Genomic DNA, 27,805 nt, shown 5'->3' on the forward strand with positions numbered 1-27,805 from the left:
AACATTTATTTTTGTTTTATTATGAAAACAAATAATATGGACGGAATATGACAAAAAATACAAAATGAAAATGATTAAACACCAAACATGTTATCCTAACAATAACCAGTATCAAAAATCATAAGAGAAGTAATTATTTGTATTTAGTTTTTAAATAACCCAATGTACTACATACCTTAATCTTTGGAATGTATAAAGGCTAGGCACAAGCAATATATCCCCATAGATTACTGTATGTAGAACATTATTGTTCAGCATTTTATAAAGGCTGGGTATATCTGGGTCATTTTTCTACAGCATACTTCAGCTGATCTTGCACACCTCACAGGATTAAATGGTTGCTTTACTATCACTGAAAAAGTGACCGGTGGCAAATCAAAGCATGACTTACTCCAGGTCAATACAAAACTATACATGTATTGATTAAAGTATGCTATTCTTGAACAAACTTCCAATAATACTAGTAACACAGAAAAAACAAGAAACGCGGCAATGCCACGAAACCAGGTTTTCAACACTTTTCATAAGAATAAAAAAGTATACTGAATCACAGTGCACCACTTTAAAGCACAATCCTAACCCTAATCCCTAACCCTAACCCTAAACCCTAACCTAACCCTATTTTTAGTAACAATGACCTTGACCTTGATCCCAGAAACCCCAAAATCAATCCCAAGCTACAACTTTATATAAGTTTTCTATACACCAAGTTTCATCATGATAGCTCATTCCTAAGTTAAGTTATTGACCAGAAACCCTTTTTCTATTTTAAGTAACAGTGACCTTGACCCCAGAAACCCCAAAATCAATCCCAGTCTTTGTCTTGATATAAGCTACATACATACCAAGTTTTATTCAAATATCTTTACCGAAACAAAAGTTATTGACCGGAAACACCAGTTTGACCCAGCCCGCCCGCCCGACGAACGACATACCCCAATCTAATAACTCAATATGTCTATATGTATAGACTGTTTCTGTACACATCTCAAATATAATGAAAAACAATGGTATACATTAAGTATCACAGATTTCAACAAAATATCTGTCATTAGATCTTACAAAGTGTTGCCTCAGTACAAACCTGTTGTCAAAACCACACAAATAAAGTAGGAGATACAAGAGTTTTGCATCAATGTGTCAATATGCTTGGCAAAAACTGGGATGTAAGTTTTTGAGAAAAAAAATGCTAAGAGCTTGCTATCAAGTTCCTTTTTTTTCCTTACACTGCTGTTAGCACTACCCGACTATTATTTGGCATTACTTATACATGTAAAATGCATCATCATTGTCAGTGTGGTAAAGGATTTTTATCACTGTTACTTTACTACTTTTTTTCTCTTAATATTTAGAATACAATTTACAATGTACAATTTAACAGACAGTATTTTTCAATTTTTTCTCACCATGATCTATATAATATATATTTGAATGACATAAAACATACATTTGTACAAAAACAGTGCTTACACCCAAAAATAATATACATGTACAGATCATTTGATAAATTTAAAAGACCAATAAAACAAGCTATTCAGCAACCATGCCAAAACCACATAAAGCTGGTTGCTAAATCGGAATTAGAAACTGGCTTATTGGCACCAACAATAATGTTAAGAAAATATAAAAACAAAATGACACTGTCATATTTATGATATAGAATAAGAGTCAACTGAGGCTATCCCCATAACTTACAATCAGTCACCTACACATGAGAACCTGCCACATGGACCCAACTTCCCAATAATCCACTGATCTTAAAACATTACTGTTCAAAACATGAATGAAGTCGGGCAAGATATTTTAGGTGATGCACAAATATTTATGTTACGCTAAGTTTTGTTCAGAGAAAATTCAGAGAGTACTGATATTGCTTTTTTTTATTTTTGTTTTTGATTCTCTTGGTATAATCAATGTATCATTTAAGACAGACTTCAGACTTGTCCCTGGGAGTAGGTGTCGTTGAGTTTTTCAAAAACTGGGATAGGAGGCACTACGGTCTTGAAAGGCTGAAACAGAAAAAAAAAGACACAATTAAACAGTATTTCTTCAATTTTGAACAAAAACTTTGAAAACAAATACCAAAATTATTAAAAAGAGTAGTTTTTGCTAGACTACAACAACAAAACAGCGGCATTGTTTTCATTAAGTACATGTAATATATTATGAGAGCAAAAACAAAAAAGTCAGTGTCATACTAAGACTTGTGTAATTTAATTAAATGAATGTACAAAACATAAAATAACAAAATTATTGCAAAGCAATTAAAATCTGCTACCAGGAAGGATTTTTGTCAAATTTTCTATCAAGGAAAAACATTCTCCAAATAACCCACCATCCATAAACCAAATTTCCTCAAGATTTCTCTTGCACATTTAAAGTTAATGCAGGATTTTTTTTTTTGTGACTCACAGTTGGACAGACAGATGGATGAAAAGGCAGATTAACAAAATAACAAATTGAGCCGCACCATCAGAAAATCAACGTAGTGCATTTGCGACCAGCATGGGTCCAGACCAGCCTGCGCATCGGCACAGTCTGGTCAGGATCCATGCTGTTCGCTAACGGTTTATCTAATTGCAATAGGCTTTGAAAGCGAACAGCATGGATCCTGACCAGACTGCGCGAATGCGCAGGCTGGTCTGGATCCATGTTGGTCGCAAATGCACTATGTTGGTTTTCTCATGGTGCGGCTCAGCTGTGCATTTCCTCCATATTGCCTTCTATCTCCTTTCCAGGTTTCATGAAAAAAAATCTCTTGTACTTTTGAAATTATAAGAGAATCCACCATTAATTTTGTGACTGAGGAATGAACAAACACAGAAGAGTGAAAATAAAATAATGTGTATTTTTCTCTATAATGTCTTCTATCTACTAGTATCTGCGTTTCAAGTTCATGAATTAAATCTCTTGTACATTTTCAATTATCTGTTTTTTTCCCTATTTTTGTATTTGTTGCCATAGCATCCATCTTGTTTTGCCATAGTGGCAAAGGGTGTGTGTTATTCTCCGTGTTGCCATCTATCTATGTACAAAGTATCATGGAAAATATGTACTCTGAAAGTTACAGAAGGATCCTACAGACAGATGGGGGTCAAATTATAACCCCCTTGGGTGAAACATGGGTAGCAGACTAATAAGTTAGAGACAATTATCAACAAACCTTGAAAACTGATGTTACAACAAATAATAAAGTGTATTAAAACATGCAGCAATTATATAAACATAATTTTGCCTTGTGCAAGCATCAGTAGCAAGCTTTAAATACCAATGTACTTGAAAACGTACTCAAGCACAATGGCATTTAAACTTTCTTTTTCTTAAATTAGAAAATCGTGAACAATGAAATTTTTATTTAATCTGTGAGTGAATGCTTGAATAATAAATAAATAATAAAACAAGAGCACCGCCTTGCGGGTGCTGACGCTCATCTGATTTTTTTTGTGTAATAGAAATATTGTCCTACCCATGATTTTCTAAGTCTAAAAAGGGCCATCATTCTTGCAAAAAGCAGGATAGAGTTATGTTTCTTGATGTTCAGTGTCCACTTATGATGGTGAAAAACTGTTGCAAGTTTTAAAGCAATAACTTTGATAGTTTATGAGAAAAATTGACTTAAACATAATACTCAACCAAGAAAATGATTTTCTAAGTCCAAAAGGGGCAATAATTATTGCAAAAAGCAGGATGGAGTTACGCTGCTTGCTGTACAGGGTCAGCTTATGATGGTGAAGAAGTGTTGCAAGTTTCAAAGCAATAGCTTTGATAGTTTAAGAGAAAAAGTTGACCTAAACATAAAACTTAACCAAGAAATCTGATATTTTCTAAGTCCAAAAGGGGCCATAAATCTTGCAAAAAGCAGGACAGAGTTATGTTTCTTGCTGTACAGGGTCAACTTATGATGGTGAACAAGTGTTGAAAGTTTTAAAGCAATAGCTTTGATAGTTTAGGATAAAAGCTGACCTAAACATAAAACTTAACCAAGAAAACTGATTTTCTAAGTCCAAAAGGGGCAATAAATCTTGCAAAAAGCAAAATGGAGTTATGTTTCTTGATGTACAGGGTCTGCTTATGATGGTGAACAAGTATTCCAAGTTTCAAAGCAATAGCTTTGATAGTTTGGGAGAAAAGTTGACCTAAACATAAAACTTAACCAAGAAATCTGATATTTTCTGAGTACAAAAGGGGCCATAAATCTTGCAAAAAGCAAGATGGAGTTATGTTTCTTGCTATACAGGGTCAGCTTATGATGGTGAACAAGTATTCCAAGTTTCAAAGCAATAGCTTTGATAGTTTAGGAGAAAAGCTGACCTAAACATAAAACTTAACCAGGCAACGCCGACGCCGACAACCGCTCAAGTGATGACAATAACTCATCATTTTTTTTCAAAAAATCAGATGAGCTAAAAAGAAATAAATAATAAAATGCTTGAAATCGCTCTTTATTTAAATGCTGCATAGAAAACATTAAAATTAGCATTTTCTCCTTCTGCAAAACATGGGCATATCAAACATGCAGTTGATCTATGCCTTAGCAGTAGACAGGTTTAAGCAATTTAACAAACAAAGCTATTAGATGTTGTTTATTTTGAAATGCTTTTCCCCTTTTTAAATTGATAAAATGAAAGAAAAAGATGTGTATGAGCGATTTAACACTGTACCATATAGTATGTTTCAAAGGGTGTCACCTGTAAACAGTCATACAAAAATAACAAGTTAAGTTTGCTAATAAAGAGTACTAAACAAAAAAGTTATTAGCACCAATATTTTTACTTAAGATTCAAGTCAAACAATATCTGCACCTTATGTAATAGAGCTGGGTGCCAAAGTTTATTTGTTTGTTTGTTTTATTTGGTGGGTTTATTGCCATTTTTCAACAATAATTCAGTTTAGCGATGGAGAGTAGTTAGACAAGGTTTTTCCCTAGGGAAAGACAGGAATATCTATCCCTGGAGCGTGCTCGGACAACTGTATACTTTCCCCGCTAGGTAGGCAAGAATGGGTGTTCTTGTATTGTGAACCAGTTCTAATGCAAGTAACTACCAACTTCTCCACATGAATGAGAAGTGCAAGACAAATGATTTTAAACACAATGTCTTCTATCAAATCTTTGCTGAGAACACTGCCTTGCCCGAGGATTGAAGTCACAACCCTGTCATCTGTAGATCTGCGCTCTCCCTATTGAGCTAAGCATGTGGGCTAACAAATATGACTTTAAATACAATCTTACATTCAACAAAGCACATACATTTTTCACTTCATTGCAAGAAATAATTAAATTTTTGTGTATGTTTGAAAAGTAAGTGTTTCTTATTATTCGTAAACAAATGCCTGCATTGTTGTGTTTACCGATGAGTGCAACAATAATATTGTATACGAGAACCAATATGTACCAAGGCCTCTATAATTCATGAAAAGTTACAACATGCATATCTGATATATAAAAAACCAACTTGGACATATATCCTTAGTCATGCATGAGGTATTTTAAAATTGAAAAAAAAATCATGCAAAATGTTAAATAGAAATTTAACTTGAAAATCCTAGAACTTTCCAATGTGCTATATATGTGAGACTATGTAAACACATAAACAATCATTTGATATAACAACGCTTACAAGAATAAGGTGAATACAAGTTGATTTAAAAAATATACAAGTGATAAATAATTGAATAGCGACAACAGATATCTAACCAAGATGTCGTGGAGTTAGTCTACCAAGGTCTGTCGCACTCTGAGTGAGGCAGAATGCAAGAAAAGTTACTAGTATACACGTAATTCTAATAAGGACTGAAGTTCAACTTTTCTACATTCAGCAATGATTTCATAATTAATTATCTCTAAAATACTTAAGACACACATAGTCTATTTTTGTAAGCAGAAAAAAAAAATTCTGCATTGGTATGAGAACAATTTTGAATTCTACCATGTGTCCATTTTTGTTTAGTAATGTAGGTCTATTTTTAAATTTGGTCCAAAGATGAGTTTACAAACGATCTTACAATGGTCTGTTTTTTTTTAATATAATAATGTTTAAAAAAAGATAAAAAACTCCTGCATGAAAGCCAATTTTATGTGATGAGATAGAAAACCACTTGAAATCTAATCTGAGATCATACGTAACTCTATCATCCCTATGACTTGTAATAAACAGCTCACTGTTTCCACTAAGGTTACTTACCAAATGTGTGATATGCTGATCCAAATATTCCTCTCTGAAATATTTTGTTCCATATGGAGGATGTCCGTAGTTGGAATTTGTATGTAGAAGAGGGTCATACTTGTAGTCACGTCGTGAAAATGGTACAAAACTGAAAGGAAATAGTCACTTAACCTTTAGCCTGCTAAATTTCTAAAATGGACCGGTCCATCAATCAAATTGGGCAATACCACTTATTATTCAAAGGGGACTGAAAATCAACTGACTGAATAGCGAACAGTGCAGACCATGATCAGACTGCACGAATGTGCAGGCTGATCTTGGTCTGCACTGGTCGCAAAGGCAGAACTACTTGCAGCCAGCAGGCTAAAAGGTTAAACTAAAGTTCTGTAAATGACATACTATAGTCATTATGTAAATGTTTTTCTAAGTTTTTATTCAAGTGTTTTGTCTTTTTAATGTAAAACTAAGCTGAAAACCTATTTTCAAATAAACTTTTAGAAATTCATATACATTAGACTCAAGAGAAAGCATGAAGGTTATATGACTAATAACAAAAAAAAGCCTGCTTCCTAGGCCAGATCAGTACTTGTGTCAAAGTAGAATGCTGCATCAAATCCTGGTTTGAAACAGCAGTCTAGGTAGACCCGCCAAAATGTTGGCAAACACTGCCTTTCTGCGCTGATATCCCAAATAACAAAATTGTATGTTTCAGGTGGTTTGACTTAATTAAAGCTAGACTAGCTCCTAGACTATGATATATCTTTTTACATTTTTAGGATTGAATGTCGTGAACTGAGCCAGTCTATATCCTATGTCCAATATAATTTTAATATCATTCCTCTGTGAAAATCTCTAAAATAGACTGGCTTTTTTGTCTCTAAGAAATTGAATTCGACAAAAAAGGGAAAAAATGTTGAAATATATTTATTATCAGTCTAGTAGCTAGTCTAACTTAAAGCATAATGTTAAATATGACACTTGCATATCATCATTGATCCTGGTCACCCATTCCTCTGCTTTCATTTTCTCTCTGGCATCCTCCAGGGCTGTGAAAGATGTGGCTACACGCAAAGTTGGCTGGAACCCTTTGTATCTCTGTTTCTGAACAGTATCTGGTTCACGGAATGGACCCTAAATACATACAGGAAATTAAACAACAAGTTCTGTAACAAGTTACAGGACTGTTGCTACACAAACTCTCTTTTGATATCTTTATTTATACTCCAGCCTTTACCCATCATGCCATTAGTAGAAATTTAAAAAATAGATAATATGATTTTTGGGAGGCAGTCATTTTCAAATACATTGAAATCATTAATATTTAAGGGAGATTAATTTTCGTGGATTTCCTACTTGAGTCAACTATAAATTAAATTAAATCCTAACAACCACAAATTAGCCATTTCTGCCAAATTCACAAAATTTCATGCCCTCGAAATAAAATGATTTAACACTATGAAAATCTGTTGCTGACCAACAGAAAGGGAACCAGTGCTCAGTGTATTGAAAATATATGATGGATTTCCAAACACAATCTGTTTTTTATATAAGATGTAAGCTGAAGCCATATTAAGTGTAAAACTTACATAATATTAAATGTTAAATTAATGACATATATAATAATAATTATGAAAATTGAAACCCATCATCTCGTAATATTTTAGTGACAGCACTATTTCTGATGTGATTCAAATGGCAGTAGGTATGTCTAGTAAACTCAATTTTTCTGTCAAAACACCAAAAGGTAATATTATTCATCACTAAAAGTTCAAATGATTGTAGTTCCAACTAAAAGTGAAAGCATAATTTGATGACATTGATGAATGTGGATTAAAATGCCAGTTTGCAACATCTACGCCAAGCACTGATCCACCATCCTACATTTCCTACTGACCAGGGGAGACAATTTTTATATGGTTCAACCTGTATTAAGCAGCCAGTCAAAAAGTGACATTGTCTGGCTGCTTAAAACTAGATGAAATTAAAATCAAACAAGAGCACCACCTGCGGATGCCATCGCTCGTCTGCAAGTGCTGGACAATATGTAAGAAAAGAGTTATAGATTTCAGATTTTCTAAGTACAAAAAGGGTCATAATTCTGTCAAAATGCAGGTTACAGTTATAGTTCTTGGCCTACAGAGTCCCCTAATGATGATAAACAAGTGAGCAAAGTTTCAAAGCTGTAGCTCTTTTAGTTTTTGAGAAAAGGTGACCCAAACAAAAATTTTAACCAATAAATTAGAATTTTCTAAGTACAAAAAGGGCCATAAATCTGACAAAGTGCAGGTTATAGTTACAGTTCTTGACCTACATAGTCCCCTTATAATGAAAAACAAGTGTGCTTAGTTTCAAAGCTGTAGCTCTTATAGTTTTGAGAGAAGGTGGACCTCAACAAAAATTTTAACCAAGAAACTCAAATTGTCTAAGTACAAAAAGGGATATAATTCTGACAAAATACATATCAGAGTTATGATTCTTAGCCTACATAGTCCCTAAATGATTATAAACAAGTGTGCAAAGTTTCAAAGCTGTAGCTCTTATAGTTTTTGAGAAAAGATGAACCTAAACAAACATTTTAACCAATGCCGACAATCAAGTGACGACAATACCTCGTAGATTTTTTTTCAAAAATGAGATCAGCAAAATTGTCAATTTTTGAAGTCATCTGATTAGCTGCTTAAAGGAAGTGGCTGTTTAATATAGGTAGACATTAAGGCAGATTTAAATGTATTACAAAAGATTCCAAGATGATAAATGTGCAGATCAGTTCATAAAATTTAATGTAGATGGTTTTATCCAAAAAGCAGGTGCTTTTTTATTTATTTTCTTTTAGATGTTGCATCTGTAACCAATTCAGATATAACTAGCAAGGGAAATCCTCCAGCTCCCCGATTTTACTGAATGCTTTTCAATACAATACAAGACTTACCTGTGGTTTGTTTTGTAGAGGAGGCAGCTGTTGTGGTTTGGGAAGCTCATGCCCATAACTCTTCCATGCAGGGTCATAGGGATTATCTGAACTTGGCTTTCTCTTGTGAATCAGAGGTTTAACACTGGCAAGGGCATACTCCATCTCACTGGGGTAGCTGAACACAAAACAAGCACCTTATAGATATAAGCAGCAACTGATTTATGTTACAAGATTTACTTAACTTGACTTGCTCTCAGTCCTTTAAAATTCTTTATTTTGAATAAGAAATTTAAATTAAGTTTCTCTACATTTTCACAACTCCTCAATAAATGTTCTAGTAAAAAGTACTACAACATACAATCAAAAGTGATTGTATTTTCACATTATAAGCCTGAATCATTGGAAAATTTACAGATCAAGCAACAAGAAGAAAACAAGAGTTTGAATAACACATTTAACAGTTCTCTGGTCTAACAATGTTAAAGATGTTAAAATATATCATTTATTTTATTAGCTTGTATGGCTTAATAGTTTTGCTAGTGCCAGTACAATCATCAATAGAAACGAAGTTGTAGAACACAGAGAAGCTAACAACTTACGGCTGATATGGTGAGTTAAACACTCCAGGTATCACATGTGTACTGATAAGATAGTGGTATTTCCTTGCTAGTCTCTCCTGAGTTACCTTCTCCTTAGCTTCATTCTGTCGCCGCCTGTTCTGCTCCTGCTGCTCCGAGTATTCCTCCAGCTCATTTCTGTATAAAAATAAATGTAAAGACTTACAAAAACAAAGGGCAATTAACAGCTGTCTGACCCAATTATCCACCGATAAATTAAAAGGTACAATTTATCTCCAATTACTTCTGCATTTCTTCCTTACAATGAACAGGCATTTTTAATATGGATGGGAAATTTTCAATTCTGTCATGCAATGAAGCCTGCACAGGCTTGTGGAAGACTGTGGTTCCACACAATAGCCAATACCTATCTGAAACTTGATAATGCCCACAGCAGCATGATTTTCATGTATCAGTAAAACTGGAATGACCTTATCTCCGTCCTCCAAACAGTCATCATAACTGATCACAGAATAGGGGTCTACAATATCTGATCACTAAGTAAGTGATGTTATAACAAGTGAATGAAGTATTGCCATGCTGAAAAGCACCTAATTTTCTCTACTGCAGAATAACATAATGAACTGATATCTGTCAATAATGTATAGACAATATTGTACTATATATACAATATGTTATAACAAAACACTTGGATTAAAATTTGCATATATAAAAACCTCCAGCTGTTTTCATATGGTATTATTTTGGCCGATTATAAAAAAGTAATCATATAAGTTATTTAAAGTAACGACTAAGGGAACTTAATCCTACAAAAAAATTTTTTTTAAAAATCTATATAAGTCCACAAAAAACTTTTTACCAGGTATAGATAGCTCAAAATATACCTAAAAATTGGATGTAATATGCATGTTGTACCACAGAAAAGTGGTCTCGATTTTTCCCTACAGCCAGTAATAAAAAAGTTACAATATAATCTATTTATAGTAAAAACAAAGGGACGTAATTCTAAAAACAAAGGTGCCTCATGGTGGTGAACATTTGTGCCAAGTTACATCAAAATCCCTCCATGCATGAAGAAGAAATGCTCTGGAAAAAGTCATTCTTGTATCTGACCTTTGGCCTCTAAGTGTGACCTTGACCTTAGACCTAGGGACCTGGATCTTGCGCAAGACACTCCATCTCATGGTGGTGAGCATTTGTGCCAAGTAATATTAAAATCCCTTTAAGGATTGTTGAGTTAGACTGGACAGGAAAAAAAGCCCTTTTGGCCTTTGACTTCCAAGTGTGACCTTGACCTTGCAGCTAAGGGCCCAGGTTTCGTGCACAACACGTTGTCTCATTCAGGGGAATATTTGTGCAAACTGATATTTAAATCCTGTTTTGCATGACAAAGATATAGACCGGACAGGAAAAAAATCCTATTGATCTCCAAGTGTGACCTTGACCTTTAAGCTAGAGTTCTGGGTTTATGCATGACACATCGTCTCATCATGGGGAACATTTACGCCAAGTAATATTGTAATCCCTTGATGGATGACAGAGTTATGGACCGGACAGGAAAAAAGCCATGTTGACTTTTGACACCCAATTGTGACCTTGACCTTTAAGTCAGGGGTCTGGGCTTTATGCATGACATGTCATCTCATCATGGGGAACATTTGTGCCAAGTGACATTAAAATCTCTTAATGAATGACAGAGTTATGGACCGGACACAAAACAGACCCTATTCATGCCATGTTAACATTTGACTGCCAAGTGTGACTTTGACCTTTAAGCTAGGGATCTGAAATTATGCAAGACATATCGTCTTATTATGAGGTACAGGTATGCCAGGTAATATTAAAATCCTTTCATCAATGGCAGAGTTATGGACCGGACAGGAAAAAAGTCCTGTTGACCTGTGACCTCAAATTGTGACCTTGACCTTTGAGCTAGGGGTCTGGGTTTTGCGCATGACACGTCGTCTTATCACGGGGAACATTTGTGCCAAGTAATATTAAAATCTCTTCATGGATGACAGAGTTATGGACCGGACACAAAATTGCAGACGGACAGATGGACAGACGCGGATGGAAAAGCACATTCCTATAGTCCCTGAAACTGGTTTTCAACCAGTAGGGGACTAATAAGCTAAACTCAGTTCTTTTATTCTAAACCTTGAGTCATTTTCTGTCATGACAGGATTCTACCAAGCTTGTTTATAAAACGGTTAATCATTCTATCTAGATCTTAACTTACAATAAATAAACTAAACCAACAAATTAGTCATATAACCTTTGATACTGCAGTCTAAGTTAAGCAAAATTTATGGACTGAAATATCAATATATTTGTTTAATATACCTGATGATGTCGTTTTTAATGACAAGGGCCTCAAGATATCTCTTCCTACTGTAATAGTTGAACACGTACTTCCTTACATAGTAACCTCGCCACATCTTCTGAATCTGAAATCACACACATATTATAAATATATTACCACACAGCAACAATAGAACACCTATATATCTACTTAAATTACTTGTCTTTAAGAACATACTCCTACATAACAATACACTAAAAGTGAACAATGGATATCTTTGCTCCCTTCTAGGATCTGGAATAAAATTCATTTGATCAATTCAATTGACTGCATACTATTTTAGGAAATCTATATAGATAGTAACTACTTGCATGAGAATACTGACATTACAATACCAGCATGAGAACTCTGACATGACAACACTAGCATGAGAATTCTGACATGACAATACTTGCATGAAAATTCAAGCATGAGAATACTGACATAACAACATTGAAGTAACAATACTAGCATGAGAATTCTGACATGACAATACTAGCAAGAGAATTCTAGCATGAGAATTCTGACATGCCAATATTGACATGACAATACTAGCATGAGAATTCTAGCATGAGAATACTGAACAATACTGGCATTACAAAACTGAAATAACAATGACAATACTAGCATGAAAATTCAAGCACGAGAATACTGTCATAACAATACTGAAGTAACAATACTAGCATGAGAATTCTGACATGACAACACTAGCATGAGAATTCAGACATGACAATACTAGCATGAGAATTCTGACATGACAATACTAGCATGAGAATTGTGACATGACAACACTAATTGTTTAAAATGTACTTGTATTTTCTAGACAGTATTTAAAAACTCCCAGAATGTAGAATCACTTTCTTCATCTGCATTAAACTGTTCAATTTTTACTCATAATATTATCTTAAACAAATCACTTCACATATACATGTATTTGACTTGAAAGTGCCTGGCCCTTTGTTGTTTTGAGGCTGACGTTTCAACCCCTTTCTTCTCTCCTAAAAGTATGCTTTCCATCAAATTTATATGTGTACACCTTTAACATTTAAAACACAAAGGCAATGAGCTTTTTGAACTATTTTCTTCTGAAATTTAGCATACTTATCAACAAGAGCTGTAACAGGAGACAGTGCGCTCGACTATTTCAATGCTGGATAGTAAAATTGGGTACATCTGAGGAAGCTGGAGCTGTCACTGGAGTTTTTAATGACTCAAATGTGGATAAAGATATTATTGGACAATAGCTTAAGTCTAAAAAAAAAATCGTTATAAAAGGAACATAATTCATGGAAAACTTCTGAAATAGTAATGCACCATGTGTCATATCATGCGGCCAATAATTCCAAACAGTTATTTTAAGTTTTAATCAAATCTATGTAGTAATACTGGAGATACAGCAAAAGTGCATTCAACTTGAACTGGAAATTCTATTAGTAAAAAGAGGGCATAACTCCGAACGTACTGGTGCCGGCATTATCAAACTTGTGTTGTATGATGTAAGTGATGATGTGGAACAATCATCTGAAGTTTGATTAAATCCATTTAGTAACAGCAGAGATATAAAAAGCATCAAAATTAAACTAATTCTAAGAAGAAAGGGGATATAACTCATAAAACATTTGTGCCAGAGTGACCGACCTTGTGTCATATGATGAGAATGATGATCTTGAAAAACTAATTTAAGTTTTAATCAAATTTATTAAGTAATGACAAAGATATAGTGAAAGTGCATCACAATTAACCTGAAATTCTAAGGAAAAAGGGGGCATAATTCATAAAATACTGGTGCAAGAGTTATGGCTCTTGTATCATATGATGTGGATGATTATGTAGTACAACTATTCTAAGTTTGAATCAAATCCATTTGGTAATAATGGAAATTATTTTAGAATTAAAATAATTTAATTTATTTTTTCTCAAATTGTTGCTCGTTAATTACCGTCTGCTAGTTTATTAAATTGTCGTCTGTTTTCGTAGATAAACGTGTCATCGATATTGTTACACTTGGCTGATCTGAACTGGTTCCTATTGATACTGGTACCCAGTCGATATAATATAAATACCAATAATCTCGTGCAGTTCTCTCACATTTTGCTAGCTACACCGTCGGTAACGTCAAAACTATTTACATGTTTTGATTTATCATTGCAATGCCTCGTGGTCAAAGGTGGGAACTGATATTTCGGAGGAATCCTTGCAACAGAAATATTCTGCAGTATGCTCCTCAGGACAATGTCAAGAGGGATGCTAGGTGCAGATGCTTTAGAAGAGAATGTTGTTGACCGTGTTACCAATCTTCTGCCGGTATGTCGAAAAATAATATCACAGATTTAGTAGATTGTTTGTTGTTCAAACATAGATCCTTAGGTTTTGTTTTTTTTCATAATACTCACGAATGGGGTGTGGCGACGCAAATATATAGCTACGCACGCGTCTACAGGCTATCCTTTTGACTATTTTGGCATACAATATCAGTAAACGCGGCTCCACGGTTATTCAAATTTTACTGTGTATATAACTTTTGATGACATAAGGCTACATGTACTACACTTAGCTCGCAAAATCAAAAGTGTTTTGTATACACAAATGTATAATTTGATTTAAGAGTCGCTATTTTGACAGGCGTCTCTGTTCATAGTCATGATTTCCATGCTTTTTCAGTGTCAATTTAAGGTTATAAGGTAGAACTGGAGCAGTGTCTAACAACAGTTCGTTTTTGTAAACATCATGTTTGTAAGATTAGATTTAGTTTTTGTATCTTAGCTACGATTTTCATATTTTGATATTTATAAGAAAAACATGAGTACAAGCTAAAACAAAATTATAAACAAAAATTAGACAGGTTATTTTGCATGTAGAGAAATATTTGTTTTGAAAACTTGTGGTACGAATGACCTAGTAATTGAATTGTATTTGACATTTCTTTACAAACTTTATGCTCGACAGATGTTTACTTAGCGATTCAGGGTCAGCTTTAATTAAATGTTAAGGCGAGTAGATAAATTAGGTATTACAACCGAAATGCACAGTCAAAAGTCCATATTTTGCAAGGGTTTGGTAGTTAATCTGAATAGTTATTAGCGCATTGAATGTACAGAAAAATATTAAGTTTTTTGAGAAATCTACTAATGAATTCGTCACTAACATTTCAGTATACCAGGTATTCTTACAAAATTGATGAGATATTGCATTATATGTATAACTTCAGAGATGGCGCATTGCATTAGAAGAACTTATTCATTCACGAGTTATGACGATCAATTTCTTTTACGTCAAAGCACTTCAGCTCCATGGTCTAAGTCAAACAATAATTTATGGGCCATTACATGCTGGTTAAACCAGTTAACATCAGTTTTTATGCATATGTATTATGACTGTAATTTCTGTAATCGTACGTGGTTTATTCGCAAATTTGCTTACGATGTAAAGTGTACAAATTTCAACGCGCATATAAAGTCTTTAAGTAATCAAAAGTTTTCGTCTTTTTGTTCGAGCTTCCTTTCATAAAGGATCACTTCTCAGATTCTGTCAGTTTAGGAAACATAACAGTTGGAACATCTTCTCTCTTGCACAAACTGTCTTCTAATTTCATTGAATTGCTATGTTCACTTTAAAAGTAATAATTAAATACGTTTCACTGAATTCAGAATAATCAATACACAAATTTAAATTAATATTGAAACTGACCGAGTAGCCGGTCCCACTACTAAATTTCAAGATTTCAGTAACATGTTTGATTTCACAAAAATATTTCAGGTGAATATAGAGGAACTCACCATTTATCATACAGTGAACGATCTTATTAACGGTTAATATAAATGGGTTCAATAATTAGGTCACTTTGGATCTCAGTTTACGTCATTCATGCGCAGCAGGTTCAATTTAACCATTTATAAATAGTTTACGTTATGTAGCATAGAAGTATGTCAAAACATTAAATTCACAGGCGAACACAAATTAAACTTATTTGTAGATACACAAGGACGTTGACATATCAATTAAAGTCGCTTTCATTTGTAATTTAACCAGGTACATAACATTTGAATAGTTTGCTAGATTTTAGAATCTGCATAAATAAAAGTTGAACACTAATAAATTGTCACATTTCTAAGATTGTACCGGTTCGTCATGATGACAATTTTTACCGGTCAATCTTTACTCGCCGTTTTTGGTCTGACAAAACTATATCATCATACAAGAATTAGGATATTTAACAATGTAACAGTTATGATTTTTACAAAAATAAATCAGTTGGATTTCATTATTTTTGTTTTTTTTTTTCTGTTACAAACTAAGATTTATAATTTTGTCTTTTGATAGTACCCGGGTGAATATTCCGATTTTGGTAATTTTTTTTTTTTCACCGTCACTGATGACTTGATTTATGATACAGACTTGGATTTACAGCAAACATAACATGACGGAATTGTTTCCAATCTTAGGGGCGGTTGTGGTTTGGGGATCAGACTTATTAAACAACTGCTGAATAATAAGTAATAAATCTAAAAGCTCTTTTGTCTCAATAGGGCAGTTATAAGTATCTTGTACAAACTATCATGTAGTTGTCAGATTTTATTGCTTTCCTATATACGCTGAACATGTACCAGGTCGTCACGATGACATTTTTGGTTTAAGTTATTCAGATTCAGATAAGCAGCTCCTGATGTAGATCCATAGAGTTCGAACATTGTTACAATCTTAAATAAAAGTAGCACTTATACCTCGGTTACATACAATACAGCTATTAAATCCTTAAAAAAAAAAAAATTCACTTACGTTTATCTTAACAATGACCGATATCAACCCATCACATTATTTTCTTATAGTGTATGTTGTTTTGTGAAAGATGAATTCAACTTACATTACAGGCTTAAAATCCTACCCCGCTGCTATTCAATTAATTCTGTTGTGTGTATGCAACCATAATTATAATAGGCACGTACCACACTGTTGCACGCAAAACTAATGGTATTTCATATAGAATTATATATAAAATAGACTCTATTTTGACAGGTGTCACTGTTCATAGTCGGGATTTTCTTGCTTTTTCAGTTACAATTCAAGGTTAAAATGTAGGATGGGAGCAGGGCTTTAAATTAATTTCACAAACTGCACGGGTTTTTCATTTACATACGGGTTCCCTTACAGAAGAAAAAGGCCTGCTGTGCACTCTTGCTGTGTAAATACAGCGTATATGATGCGTACATGATGTGTACTGAAATCAAGGGCTTTAAATAGTACGCAGGATATACACTGCACATACACTGATAGTACGTTTGTAGTACACTTTTGACATGCAAATGAGCTCTGCCGCGTACTACTTGCTGCGTACATGCTGTGGACTACATAGTACACAGGATGTACGCTGGAGGAATTTAGTATGCGGGAAATAGTACGCAGCATGTACGCGGCACATACACTTTTCACATGCAAATGAGCCTGCGGTGTACTACCCCTGCGGCGTACATGCTGTGTACTCCTGCTGCATACATGCTGTGTACTCTTGTGGCGAAACTGCTGTGATAATGTAAATTCCTTACCCCATCAACTTTCTTATGCAAATGCTGATCATTTGGACAGAAAAAAGATAAGTGACATGCATCAATAAGTATTTACCCTTACCAAAATAATGTAGACTGATGTTATCAAATAAATTAGTATGCTTTTCTTCATCCACTATTCAATGAAATAAATCAATTTTTGTAGCATGTAATTTGGTAAACATCTGAAGAAAATGGCGTAACTGCATCAAGGGAAACAACTTTAATGCAACTAAATATAAGTGTTATAAATTTGGAAGTATCTGCGGTGTACATGCAGTGTACTATTTTCTTGTACAAGTCCCTCCTGCGTACATGCAGTGTACTCCTTAAATTTTCAGAGTCTGTGCTGCGTACTTGAAGTGTACTAGTGATCTCCTGCGTACATGCTGTGTACTCGTCGAAATAGTACGCTGCATGCGGTGTATGTAAAATGTACTCCTCTGGCGTACTACTGTGTTCGCGGCATATACACAGCAAATACGCAGCATGTACGCCACAGAGGCTTGCTTCTGTAAGGGTTTCGTCATAAATAAACTGTTAGACGGCTGTCGAAATAATTGTGATACCGGAGACAAGCGGGTTCTATCGACAAAGTTTTTAATAAAGGTCAAATGCGACTGCTTCCCGTACACGATATACGAGGAATACGAGTTGAAAATATGTTAGACTTTGTTTATTGTATCATACTTTGGTTTGTTTATGTGAGCAAACGATTAACATACAAATTGTTCAAGTTTCAGACTTGTCCGTAGTTGAGAACAAAATTAATATGCCTATATAAAATTTCAAAACAATGAAATATGTATCTATCAAACCCCGTTATTTCAGAATTAAGGAGTAGAAATCGGGTCACATAAATTTTTCTATAGGCGCAGACAAAATGTCTTCTGTATGTGCATTAATTATCTCAATTAATAGAGAAATGATCGTAAATTCAGGACTTCTACTCGTTAATCTGGAGTAAAATATCAGTTTTTTCTTTTTTCTGCCGTTTCAGCCAAATCTTTAAAAGGGGAGCTTGTACTGTCTAATTGTTGATGCAAGTTATATTAAAATCATAGCTTTGGAAGTTGAAAGATTAGATTTAGTAATATATGGCCTACCGCAAGTTAGTTTATTCAGGTGGCAAATTCATTATAATTAGGCTCGATATTGATGCTATGCCACATTTTGTTTCGGTCAGATGGAATACAGTATAAGAAAGTAGGACTACAGTTTTTTTTGGTGATTACATAAAAGATGCGATTTTTTAAAGAAGAGTTTGAAAGGCCGTAGAATTTTGGCGGATAAATTATAAATTTATTGTGGCGGTAAAATTCTGTTGGCCGTGAGGTGAGCGGATACGGTGTCTGTATGTTTGCATTCAAGTTGCGTACTTTGGGGTATCATATGTTTACCAGTTTGTGTTAACTGGATAGTAAAAGGTTTTGCCCTAGTACTTGGCAATTCCTAGTGTTGCGTATGTTGCGTTGCTCTCAGTGGTGTCACTTTGCCTTGCCTTGCCTTGCCTTTCATTGACTCGTGTTGCGGTTTCGCTCATTCTCGGTGAAACCCGAAATGGGTGGAATGGTAGCTCGACGTTCAATTGAAATTGTTGTGTGTTTGCATTTGAGTGATACCTGTTATAAAGTGCAAAGTGTCTTGTGTTGCTTTGCCTTTGAGTGACACCTGTTACAAAGTACAAAGTGTCTTGCGTTACTTTGCGTTGTTTGAGTGATACCTGTTACAAAGTACAAAGTGTCTTGCATTGCTTTGCCTTGTGGTCCGTTGTGTTATATTGCCTCGCTTTACATTGGCTAGGGTTGTGCATTTGACCGCATCCCGGTGACACCCGGGCTGGGTTGGATTCACAATTCGAAGTTCGATGGATTGCGCAGTTGCATTGTTTTTGCAAGCCTTGGGTTGGTGCGTCTGTTCTCCTCTCGGTTGACGGATTTTGCTGTGGTTTTAACGACTCTACACGGTGAGACCCTTGTTGAGTCATGAGCGGCCGATCAACTCCCAATATTGTCAATATACTTTTACTGAATTTAATTAAATTATTACAAAATGTATCATGCGTATGTTTAACTATCGTTGTAAGTATCAATGCATATTCTTGATGAATAAAGAGTGTTGTATGAGATAATTGGTTTTTTATTTTGAGTAATAAAATAATGGAAATTATTTTAGAATTAAAATAATTTAATTTATTTTTTTTCAAATTGTTGCTCGTTAATTACCATCTGCTAGTTTATTAAATTGTCGTCTGTTTTCGTAGATAAACGTGTCATCGATATTGTTACACTTGGCTGATCTGAACTGGTTCCTATTGATACTGGTACCCAGTCGATATAATATAAATACCAATAATCTCGTGCAGTTCTCTCACATTTTGCTAGCTACACCGTCGGTAACGTCAAAACTACCCGCCCGCCACACCCTGAATTTATAGGAAACATAGAGTTTTGCATCCTTAATTTCGGGCTAGTATTGTAGTTTTAACAACTTGCTAGAATACTTTGTCAGTATTTTATATACACTTTACTGATCTATTTATGTTGATCTTACATCATCTGTGGAATGTTCTATGAAATTGGTTCAAAGTTGTAAAGGAAATTTGCATAAAGTCCATCTATTTAACAATAGCTAACGTTGATGTTCTAGTTCAAGTTAATTGTTATTGTCCACCCGGTCTTGACGACTGAGTTGTTAGGTACTGCCGTCTTTTTACTTACAATTGCAGGGTTAAACCGTGCCAAAGTAAATTGATGAGGGTGATATACCGGAGAGCAATAACACTGCAGGAGATAACACATCCAGCCATCAAAATGTATGACGGGGCTAGATGTCATCTTGTTACGTGACCAAGGACTTCCAAATGTGAGATGTTCATACAGTGTTATGAAGAAAAAACTGAGACATTTTGATGCAGTGTATATAAATTTTGTTATTTAAGAAAACGGTTTAGCATGGGCGTGACTATATTTGTATAAGACTCCCCAGTATAATTTGAAAGATTTTATACTTCTTTAAAAAGGCACGGGATAGTTGATTGATATTAATATACGTATTTCTAGTATTAAAATATATAAATTAAATGTACAAGAAGACAATAGTGAAGTAATAACATTATTAGAATAAGTTTCACTTTTTAAGTTAAATGTGTCGTATTGACATGAAATTCAAGGACAGGAAAATAATTATAGGAAGTATTGACTGTCGTAAATATTATTTATGCGAACTTAAAAACTTTGTGATCACAGCTGGATATCACTAAGAAATTCTGCTATTATTTGTGGTAACAATTATTATGTAGGACACTGGCTTTTTAACTGTGACATTTGATAGACCTTAATATTAGTTTTTCTTCATCTTGTCATAATACTATAAGTAAAAGGTGTTTATTTATAATACTGGCTTGATGGATATTGTCGCTCATAATATGTTGGCGGTAAAATTCTGTCGGCCGTGAGGTGAGCGGATACGGTGTCTGTATGTTTGCATTCAAGTTGCGTACTTTGGGGTATCATATGTTTACCAGTTTGTGTTAACTGGATAGTTAAAGGTTTTGCCCTAGTACTTGGCAATTCCTAGTGTTGCGTGTGTTGCGTATGTTGCATTGCTCTCAGTGGTGTCACTTTGCCTTGCCTTGCCTTGCCTTTCATTGACTCGTGTTGCGGTTTCGCTCATTCTCGGTGAAACCCGAAATGGGTGGAATGGTAGCTCGACGTTCAATTGAAATTGTTGTGTGTTTGCATTTGAGTGATACCTGTTATAAAGTGCAAAGTGTCTTGTGTTGCTTTGCCTTTGAGTGACACCTGTTACAAAGTACAAAGTGTCTTGCGTTACTTTGCGTTGTTTGAGTGATACCTGTTACAAAGTACAAAGTGTCTTGCATTGCTTTGCCTTGTGGTCCGTTGTGTTATATTGCCTCGCTTTACATTGGCTAGGGTTGTGCATTTGACCGCATCCCGGTGACACCCGGGCTGGGTTGGATTCACAATTCGAAGTTCGATGGATTGCGCAGTTGCATTGTTTTTTCAAACCTTGGGTTGGTGCGTCTGTTCTCCTCTTGGTCGACGGATTTTGCTGTGCTTTTAACGACTCTACATGGTGAGACCCTTGCTGAGTCATGAGCGGCCGATCAACTCCCAATATTGTCAATATACTTTTACTGAATTTAATTAAATTATTACAAAATGTATCATGCGTATGTTTAACTATCGTTGTAAGTATCAATGCATATTCTTGATGAATAAAGAGTGTTGTATGAGATAATTGGTTTTTTATTTTGAGTAATAAAATAACAGAGATAAAGTGAAAGTGCATCAAAACTTCAACCTGAAATTTTAAGTACAAAAGGGGGATAACTCATAAAATACAGTGTCACAGTTATGGCCCTTGTGTTAAATGATGTAGGTGGTGATGATGAACAATTATATTAAGTTTGAATCCAATCCCTTGTGAAATAACAGAGATATAGTGAAAATGCATCAAAATTAACATAAAATTCTAAGTAAAAAGGGGGCATAATTTATGAAAAATTGGTGCCAGAGTTATGGACCTTGTGTCATATGATGTGGGTGATGATGTGGAACAACTATTTTAAGTTTGAATCAAATCCATTTAGTAATAACTGAGACAAAGTGAAAGTGCACCAAAACTTTAACCTGAAATTCTAAGTAAAAAGGGGAGATAATTCATGAAATACTGGTGCCAGAGTTATTTGATGTGGGTGATAATGAGGAACAACAATTTTAAGTTTGAAGCAAATCCATCTAGTAATAACAAAGATAAAGAGAAAGTGCATCAAAACTTTAACCGAAGAGCGCACGCGGAAGGACGCCGACGCCGTGTCGAGTAGGATAGCTCTCCATACTTCGTATAGTCGAGATAAAAATGTCAGTTTTCTTTAAAATGACACAAAACTCCCCTACACTAAAGTGGAGTTTGGGTCCTGAGATGTTTTACCTTGGTCACTTGAGAATTGTAGAAATTCAGCTTCATAACAAGTACACAGTTCTGAAAATATAACAGAAATAATATTATATCCATAAATCATTGTTTCTTAAAGAATACATGTATTTCCTTACCTGTATCAAAATATGTAAACCTGTGATAACCTTTTGTATACTGTAAATTCTAATTAAAAGTATTTCATTGTAATGAAATCATAACCAACATTTGAGTTTTTCACATTAAATGTTTTCACTGACTAAAAAATTAGAACTTCAGTGGTTCAATTATAATACTTTCCCATATTTTAACATCAGAATCGGCTAAATATTGAAATCTTTGTGCAGGAATACCATTGAACAATATACAGCTTTTCTGTTTCAAGAGATTTTCTTTTAAGTTTGTCAACTTACTAATTTAAATAACAAAACATGAACAGGAGTTATGTAACTGGTGGATAAAGTATAGTGGTCCTGCTCGACTTACTTCACAGCTGGAACATGTTTTAACAGGACTACAGTTTTAAACAAATCAACAAGATTTCACTATTTTGGTACCAGGTCACAGTCATATTATTTGTTGTTGACAATGCAAGACTTTTAAATATTACCTTGGGTTGGGGGTTGTGAGTGTAACAGTCTCAGGAAAAATGTGCAGCCTCAATCAGGACTCGAACCTCGGACCTTTGGCTTACCGTGCCAACGCTCTACCAATTGAGCTACCGAGGCCACCCGATACAAGAACCGCTACACACCTTCCCTCTTATTGCGAGACACTGGCACTCCTGGCCAATGTCTGCCGCAGACTGTTAACCGAATTCAGATGCACACCTCAGCCAAACTGCTTCGCCCGCATGGGCTCCAAGGGTGAGCATCCCGGACGAGCCCCCAAATGTAACAGTCTCAGGAAAAATGTGCAGCCTCGACCAGGACTCGAACCTCGGACCTTTGGCTTACCGTGCCAACGCTCTACCAATTGAGCTACCGAGGCCACCCGATACAAGAACCGCTACACACCTTCCCTCTTATTGCGAGACATTGACACTCCTGGCCAATGTCTGCCGCAGACTGTTAACTGAATTCAGATGCACACCTCAGCCAAACTGCTTCGCCCGCATGGGCTCCAAGGGTGAGCATCCTGGACGAGCCCCCAAATGTAACAGTCTCAGGAAAAATGTGCAGCCTCGACCAGGACTCGAACCTCGGCCCTTTGGCTTACCGTGCCAACGCTCTACCAATTGAGCTACCGAGGCAAACCAATATGAGAACCGCTACATGAGTAATCAGGGTGTGGGGGTATGGATAATACAAAAAATCACCAAAAAAACACAAGATAAAAGATAAAGAAAAACTTGTAAAAAAATATTTTTAGGTGGGGGTTGGTGTGCAGGAGGGGTTAAATCCCAACTAAAACCCCAGGTGCACAACTTCACATGCTGAACAACATTCCTTTCGAGTTTTATGACTCCAGGTCAAATACATGGGATATAAACTTTAATGTCCTTAATGCATATTTTTGTTTAAGTCAAGGGTCATAACTCTGTCTTGCAGAGTGAAATCTAAAAAGAACAACAGGTGCACCCATTCACCTCCTGAATAATATTCCTACATGGATTCATGACTCTAGGTCAAACACTTTTTGAGATCTATGCAACACAAACTTTTAAAGTACTTTATGTATATTATCACTAAGTCAAGGACCTTAACTCTGGTCTGGCTAAGTGAAATCTCAAACTGAATACCAGGTGCACAACTTCACAATTCTATATCACAATCCTCTTATGTTTCATGACAATAGGTCAATTACTTTTTGAGACAGGTGAAAAACAAACTTTTAGGCCTTTTTATGCATATTTTTGATTAAGTCAAGGGCAATAACTCTTGGTTCACGGAGTGAAATCCCGAACAAAACCCAAGTACTCAACTTCACAAGTTGTTTTTATGTGTTTTTTTCTTCATATTTTTAGCCTTTGGCCTCCCTAATTCAATTTATGTGGAACAATTTGAACGAACTTGAGGGAGGTCTCTGCCAGGAGGCTATAGACCAAGCCTGGAGTAGTTCTGACCAGAAGTTTCAAAGATGCTTAAGGGAAATGTTAATGCTCTTGGACAGAAAGAGACACAGTGATAACATAACATAAGAATGAACAAAAAAATTGTCAGAGATGACCTAAACTTACTTTCACATACAACCTGAAGAACTGTCTGCCAAGAAAACCCCTCCATCTTCTCTGTACCTCAGTAGCACATTTGTTTAAATGTCTGCAAAACAACAAAGTTAAGCTTTATATGAATACTGTAAAATTTTTCAAGTTTTTAGTATTTTTTTAATTATACTACATTTACACACTGCCAGGCATGAAGAACATGACAATTAAAAAAAGAGAGAGAAGAAAATCAACACTATCAGTGCCTGCCAAATGTGGAGAAAAAAATTTGGCACTTTGGCAAAAGGACATAAAATTTTAATATCCTAATGAAAAGTCAGTATCACCGGGAAACTTCATGATTTGAAAAAAAATAGAGGGAAGTTGTAAATGGCCCCTTCTACAGAAGGGGAAAAAGCTCTTGACTTTTTTTTTTTAAATAAAACATTCACAAAATTAGCAAAATAAATGACTTGTGACTATTTTTGTTTGTAAGCTTATTTATAGCCGCCACAAGTAACCCATGTGGGTAACTAGAGAAGATTGTAAGTAATGTTAAAGGGAAGATTAGTGCAAGATACAGAAGATTCTCCAATTCAAGAAGCTTCCCTGGTTCTTTAGCATGACTCTTATCGCAATGCTAGTATTTTTTATTGGAGGAGCAGGGGCCTTAAACTCACAACACTTGGTTTCGCGGTCTGACAGTGTTACCTCTGGACCATTGCCTCTGCTCTTATTTCGGTAAAGATGCACATTGGTTTGGTTTTATATACTACTGGTCAGAGACTATAAATTCAAAAAAATATGTTCTGATTGGTTACTTAGTATCTAGTGTAAACAAATCCAAGTTCTTTCTTTTCAAAACTGAACCTTTTAACTGCACATTTACAGTATTTTATTATAGTCAGTTTGACAATATTTGCTACATCTGATATGTACTGAAAGGATGTTTCACAAAACTGTTTTCTCTTGCCATACAAATAATGTAAACAAGGAGTCATCATTCACAAAAAAATACTCAAATAAAGTATCATTTGTCCTTTATTTTGTGGAACTATGGCAGTGCTTAAAAGAAATATGATTAGATATACATTTTATGGTTAATTGAAGGCTGTGCCTGCTTTAATGGAAGTCTTCGGGGAAACAGTTGTTTGTCTGTAACCTATAATTCAATTTCTTTCTTTCAGAAGAGTATTAAATCTATTCAATTTTCAAAACAAAGATGATTATTCACTTCACAATACTTACCTCATATAAACTCTGACCCTTGCTCCTCTGAACCATGCTTGCACTCTAACTGCTGCTGCAAACTCTTGTAGTCTCTCTATCTCAGCTTTACTAGAAAGGAAAAAAGAGCACATTTAAGTGCATACATAACCAATATCTCCAAATATGTATTTAACTTTTAGGAAAATTTTACCTTTTTGTGTTCTAACAGGTTGCTTTAAAATGCAATTTTAGTTATTTCAAATCACTCAACAAATTACTGAAATGTAACAGCAGCTTATTGCCTTCCCTATTCATCCACTGTTTCAAACGCTCTTTGAGTTCCGTCCTTTAAATAAGAATGTCTTAATGCATCATGATGAGTTGATGACAAAGATTGTACTTCCAGCTGAGTTTGTAAATATATTTATTGTGATCAGCCTTGTCCAATGTTTTACTAACATCTTTAACAGTAACACCAGCTAGTTTTCAACTTTCAAATATTTTACAAGACATTTATTTGTCAAGTGCTTTTTAACTATTTAAATATCGTTAATTCTTTCCTTTTTTAATTCTTATGTTAATAACGTTGATATTATTGGTACAAGATTCAAACTTACTGAAACTGTTGTTATAATGTTTTTCAAAGTTTTGTGTTCAATAACTGCTTCCCCTAACAAGAGGTAATATGGAAAAAAAAGGTTTTACTTTTTCCATCTATATTTAATGTATACGTGTATAAAAATATAAAGTAAACCTATACCCTGTTCCCAATGTGAATATTGTCTACTTAAGCACCATTTCATTGTTGATGTTTACTACTCAGGATTCAAATCAAAATAAAGTTACCCATCAGAGCAACAGAGAATCTTTCAGAATGAATCTACTGTGTACAGCCCAACAATCAATTCTGATTATAACTTGGGAATCTACCCCATGATCTGGTTCGAACTGGGTATTGGCTAAGCTGAATTGGGTTTTCTAAAATGCATTACCCCATGATTATTAATTTAATTGGGCTGATTAATTTTTTGTACATTCAACACGGATGTAGCATAAAAAGATAAAAAAAAAATTTACTTGATCACTATGTGTATTTAGTTGAACTATTTTTTTTTTTTTGTTCGGTTTAACGTCGCACCGACACAATTATAGGTCATAGGCAACTTTCCTGCTTTTGATGGTGGAGGAAGACCCCAGGTGCCCCTCCGCTCGAACCCATATTGATGAGGGGCAAGTGATTTGACGTCAGCGACTTTAACCACTTGCATTTCTTTTGAGTAGTGAATAGTTTCTTTGTTACATATAAATGATGCATACATTTTTAGCTAAATCTAATTTCCTTGAGCTCGCTTTGAAGCTTTGCCTTATTTCATATTACAGTATGAAAATCTAAAGGGGCACTTCCAGTTTAGCAGTCCCCGGTCGGAAATACGTCATGACGTCACGTTACTTTGGGGGCTGCCACCCCCACACTCCTGCTTTTTCCATTAGCGTTACTGGCCCCATACCAAAGCTATGTTGTTTTAAAAAGAATTTAAACACAACCCTCAAAGTCAAAGTCAGTGGAAACTACCCAAAAATAATGTTGACTGTAGATTTCTTCCACGTTAAAAATTCTTTAACAATGATAGTTCGAAAATTTTGGGTACAAAATGCCTTCATTCGATTAAACAATAAACATCCCAAGATTTGGAATGATGACAGTAAGCTGATCAATAAAGTCGTATCTAGAGCTTAAACCTTAGACACTGATATATTGATAAAACTTACTTCTTTCTCTCATATGAGGTTTCGACTATGGCATCAGTTTCGTTCAGCAACCTTACCATAGCCGCCATATTGTTGCTGTGTTGTCATGAGTGACGTACCGCAATTTCGCTTCTAACGTGAATCTATTTTTATAGCTATTTTCTTAAAATAATATTTTCTACTGAAATATATTTTATTGACATCACTTGTATTTCATTTATTTCCA

The 27,805-nt window shown here is 34.9% G+C and overlaps 1 protein-coding gene across 2 annotated transcripts; it reads right to left on the reverse strand.

Annotated features, from left to right (window-relative positions):
* LOC123529568 (spermatogenesis-associated protein 17-like) lies at window positions 1-27,757 on the reverse strand. 2 transcript variants are annotated; one of them, XM_045309939.2, is made up of 11 exons: window positions 27,601-27,757; window positions 25,870-25,959; window positions 24,655-24,736; window positions 22,491-22,541; window positions 11,997-12,100; window positions 9,675-9,830; window positions 9,094-9,250; window positions 7,147-7,295; window positions 6,183-6,312; window positions 4,662-4,688; window positions 1-2,009 (listed from the first exon to the last, which is right to left on the reverse strand). In XM_045309939.2, exons 1-11 carry the CDS (start codon window positions 27,666-27,668, stop codon window positions 1,935-1,937), a joined length of 1,089 nt encoding a protein of 362 aa, XP_045165874.1. In that variant the 5' UTR covers window positions 27,669-27,757; the 3' UTR covers window positions 1-1,934. The 2 variants fall into 2 exon arrangements, with proteins under 2 accessions (XP_045165874.1, XP_045165882.1); XM_045309947.2 differs by lacking the exon at window positions 4,662-4,688.
* Between the last annotated feature and the right edge of the window lie 48 nt (window positions 27,758-27,805).

This window comes from Mercenaria mercenaria, chromosome 1, assembly GCF_021730395.1.
Source record: "Mercenaria mercenaria strain notata chromosome 1, MADL_Memer_1, whole genome shotgun sequence".
Lineage (NCBI taxonomy): Eukaryota > Metazoa > Mollusca > Bivalvia > Venerida > Veneridae > Mercenaria > Mercenaria mercenaria.

Bases quoted from the DNA above. Each gene is read 5' to 3' on its own strand.
- LOC123529568 (XM_045309939.2), bottom strand. From the start codon at position 27,668: ATGGCGGCTATGGTAAGGTTGCTGAACGAAACTGATGCCATAGTCGAA. The intron at 25,960-27,600 runs GTAAGTTTTATC...TTTCCTTTCTAG, and splicing joins ACCTCATATGAGAGAAAGAA to TAAAGCTGAGATAGAGAGAC. The intron at 9,251-9,674 runs GTAAGTTGTTAG...TTTTGTGTTCAG, and splicing joins TTTAACTCACCATATCAGCC to CTACCCCAGTGAGATGGAGT.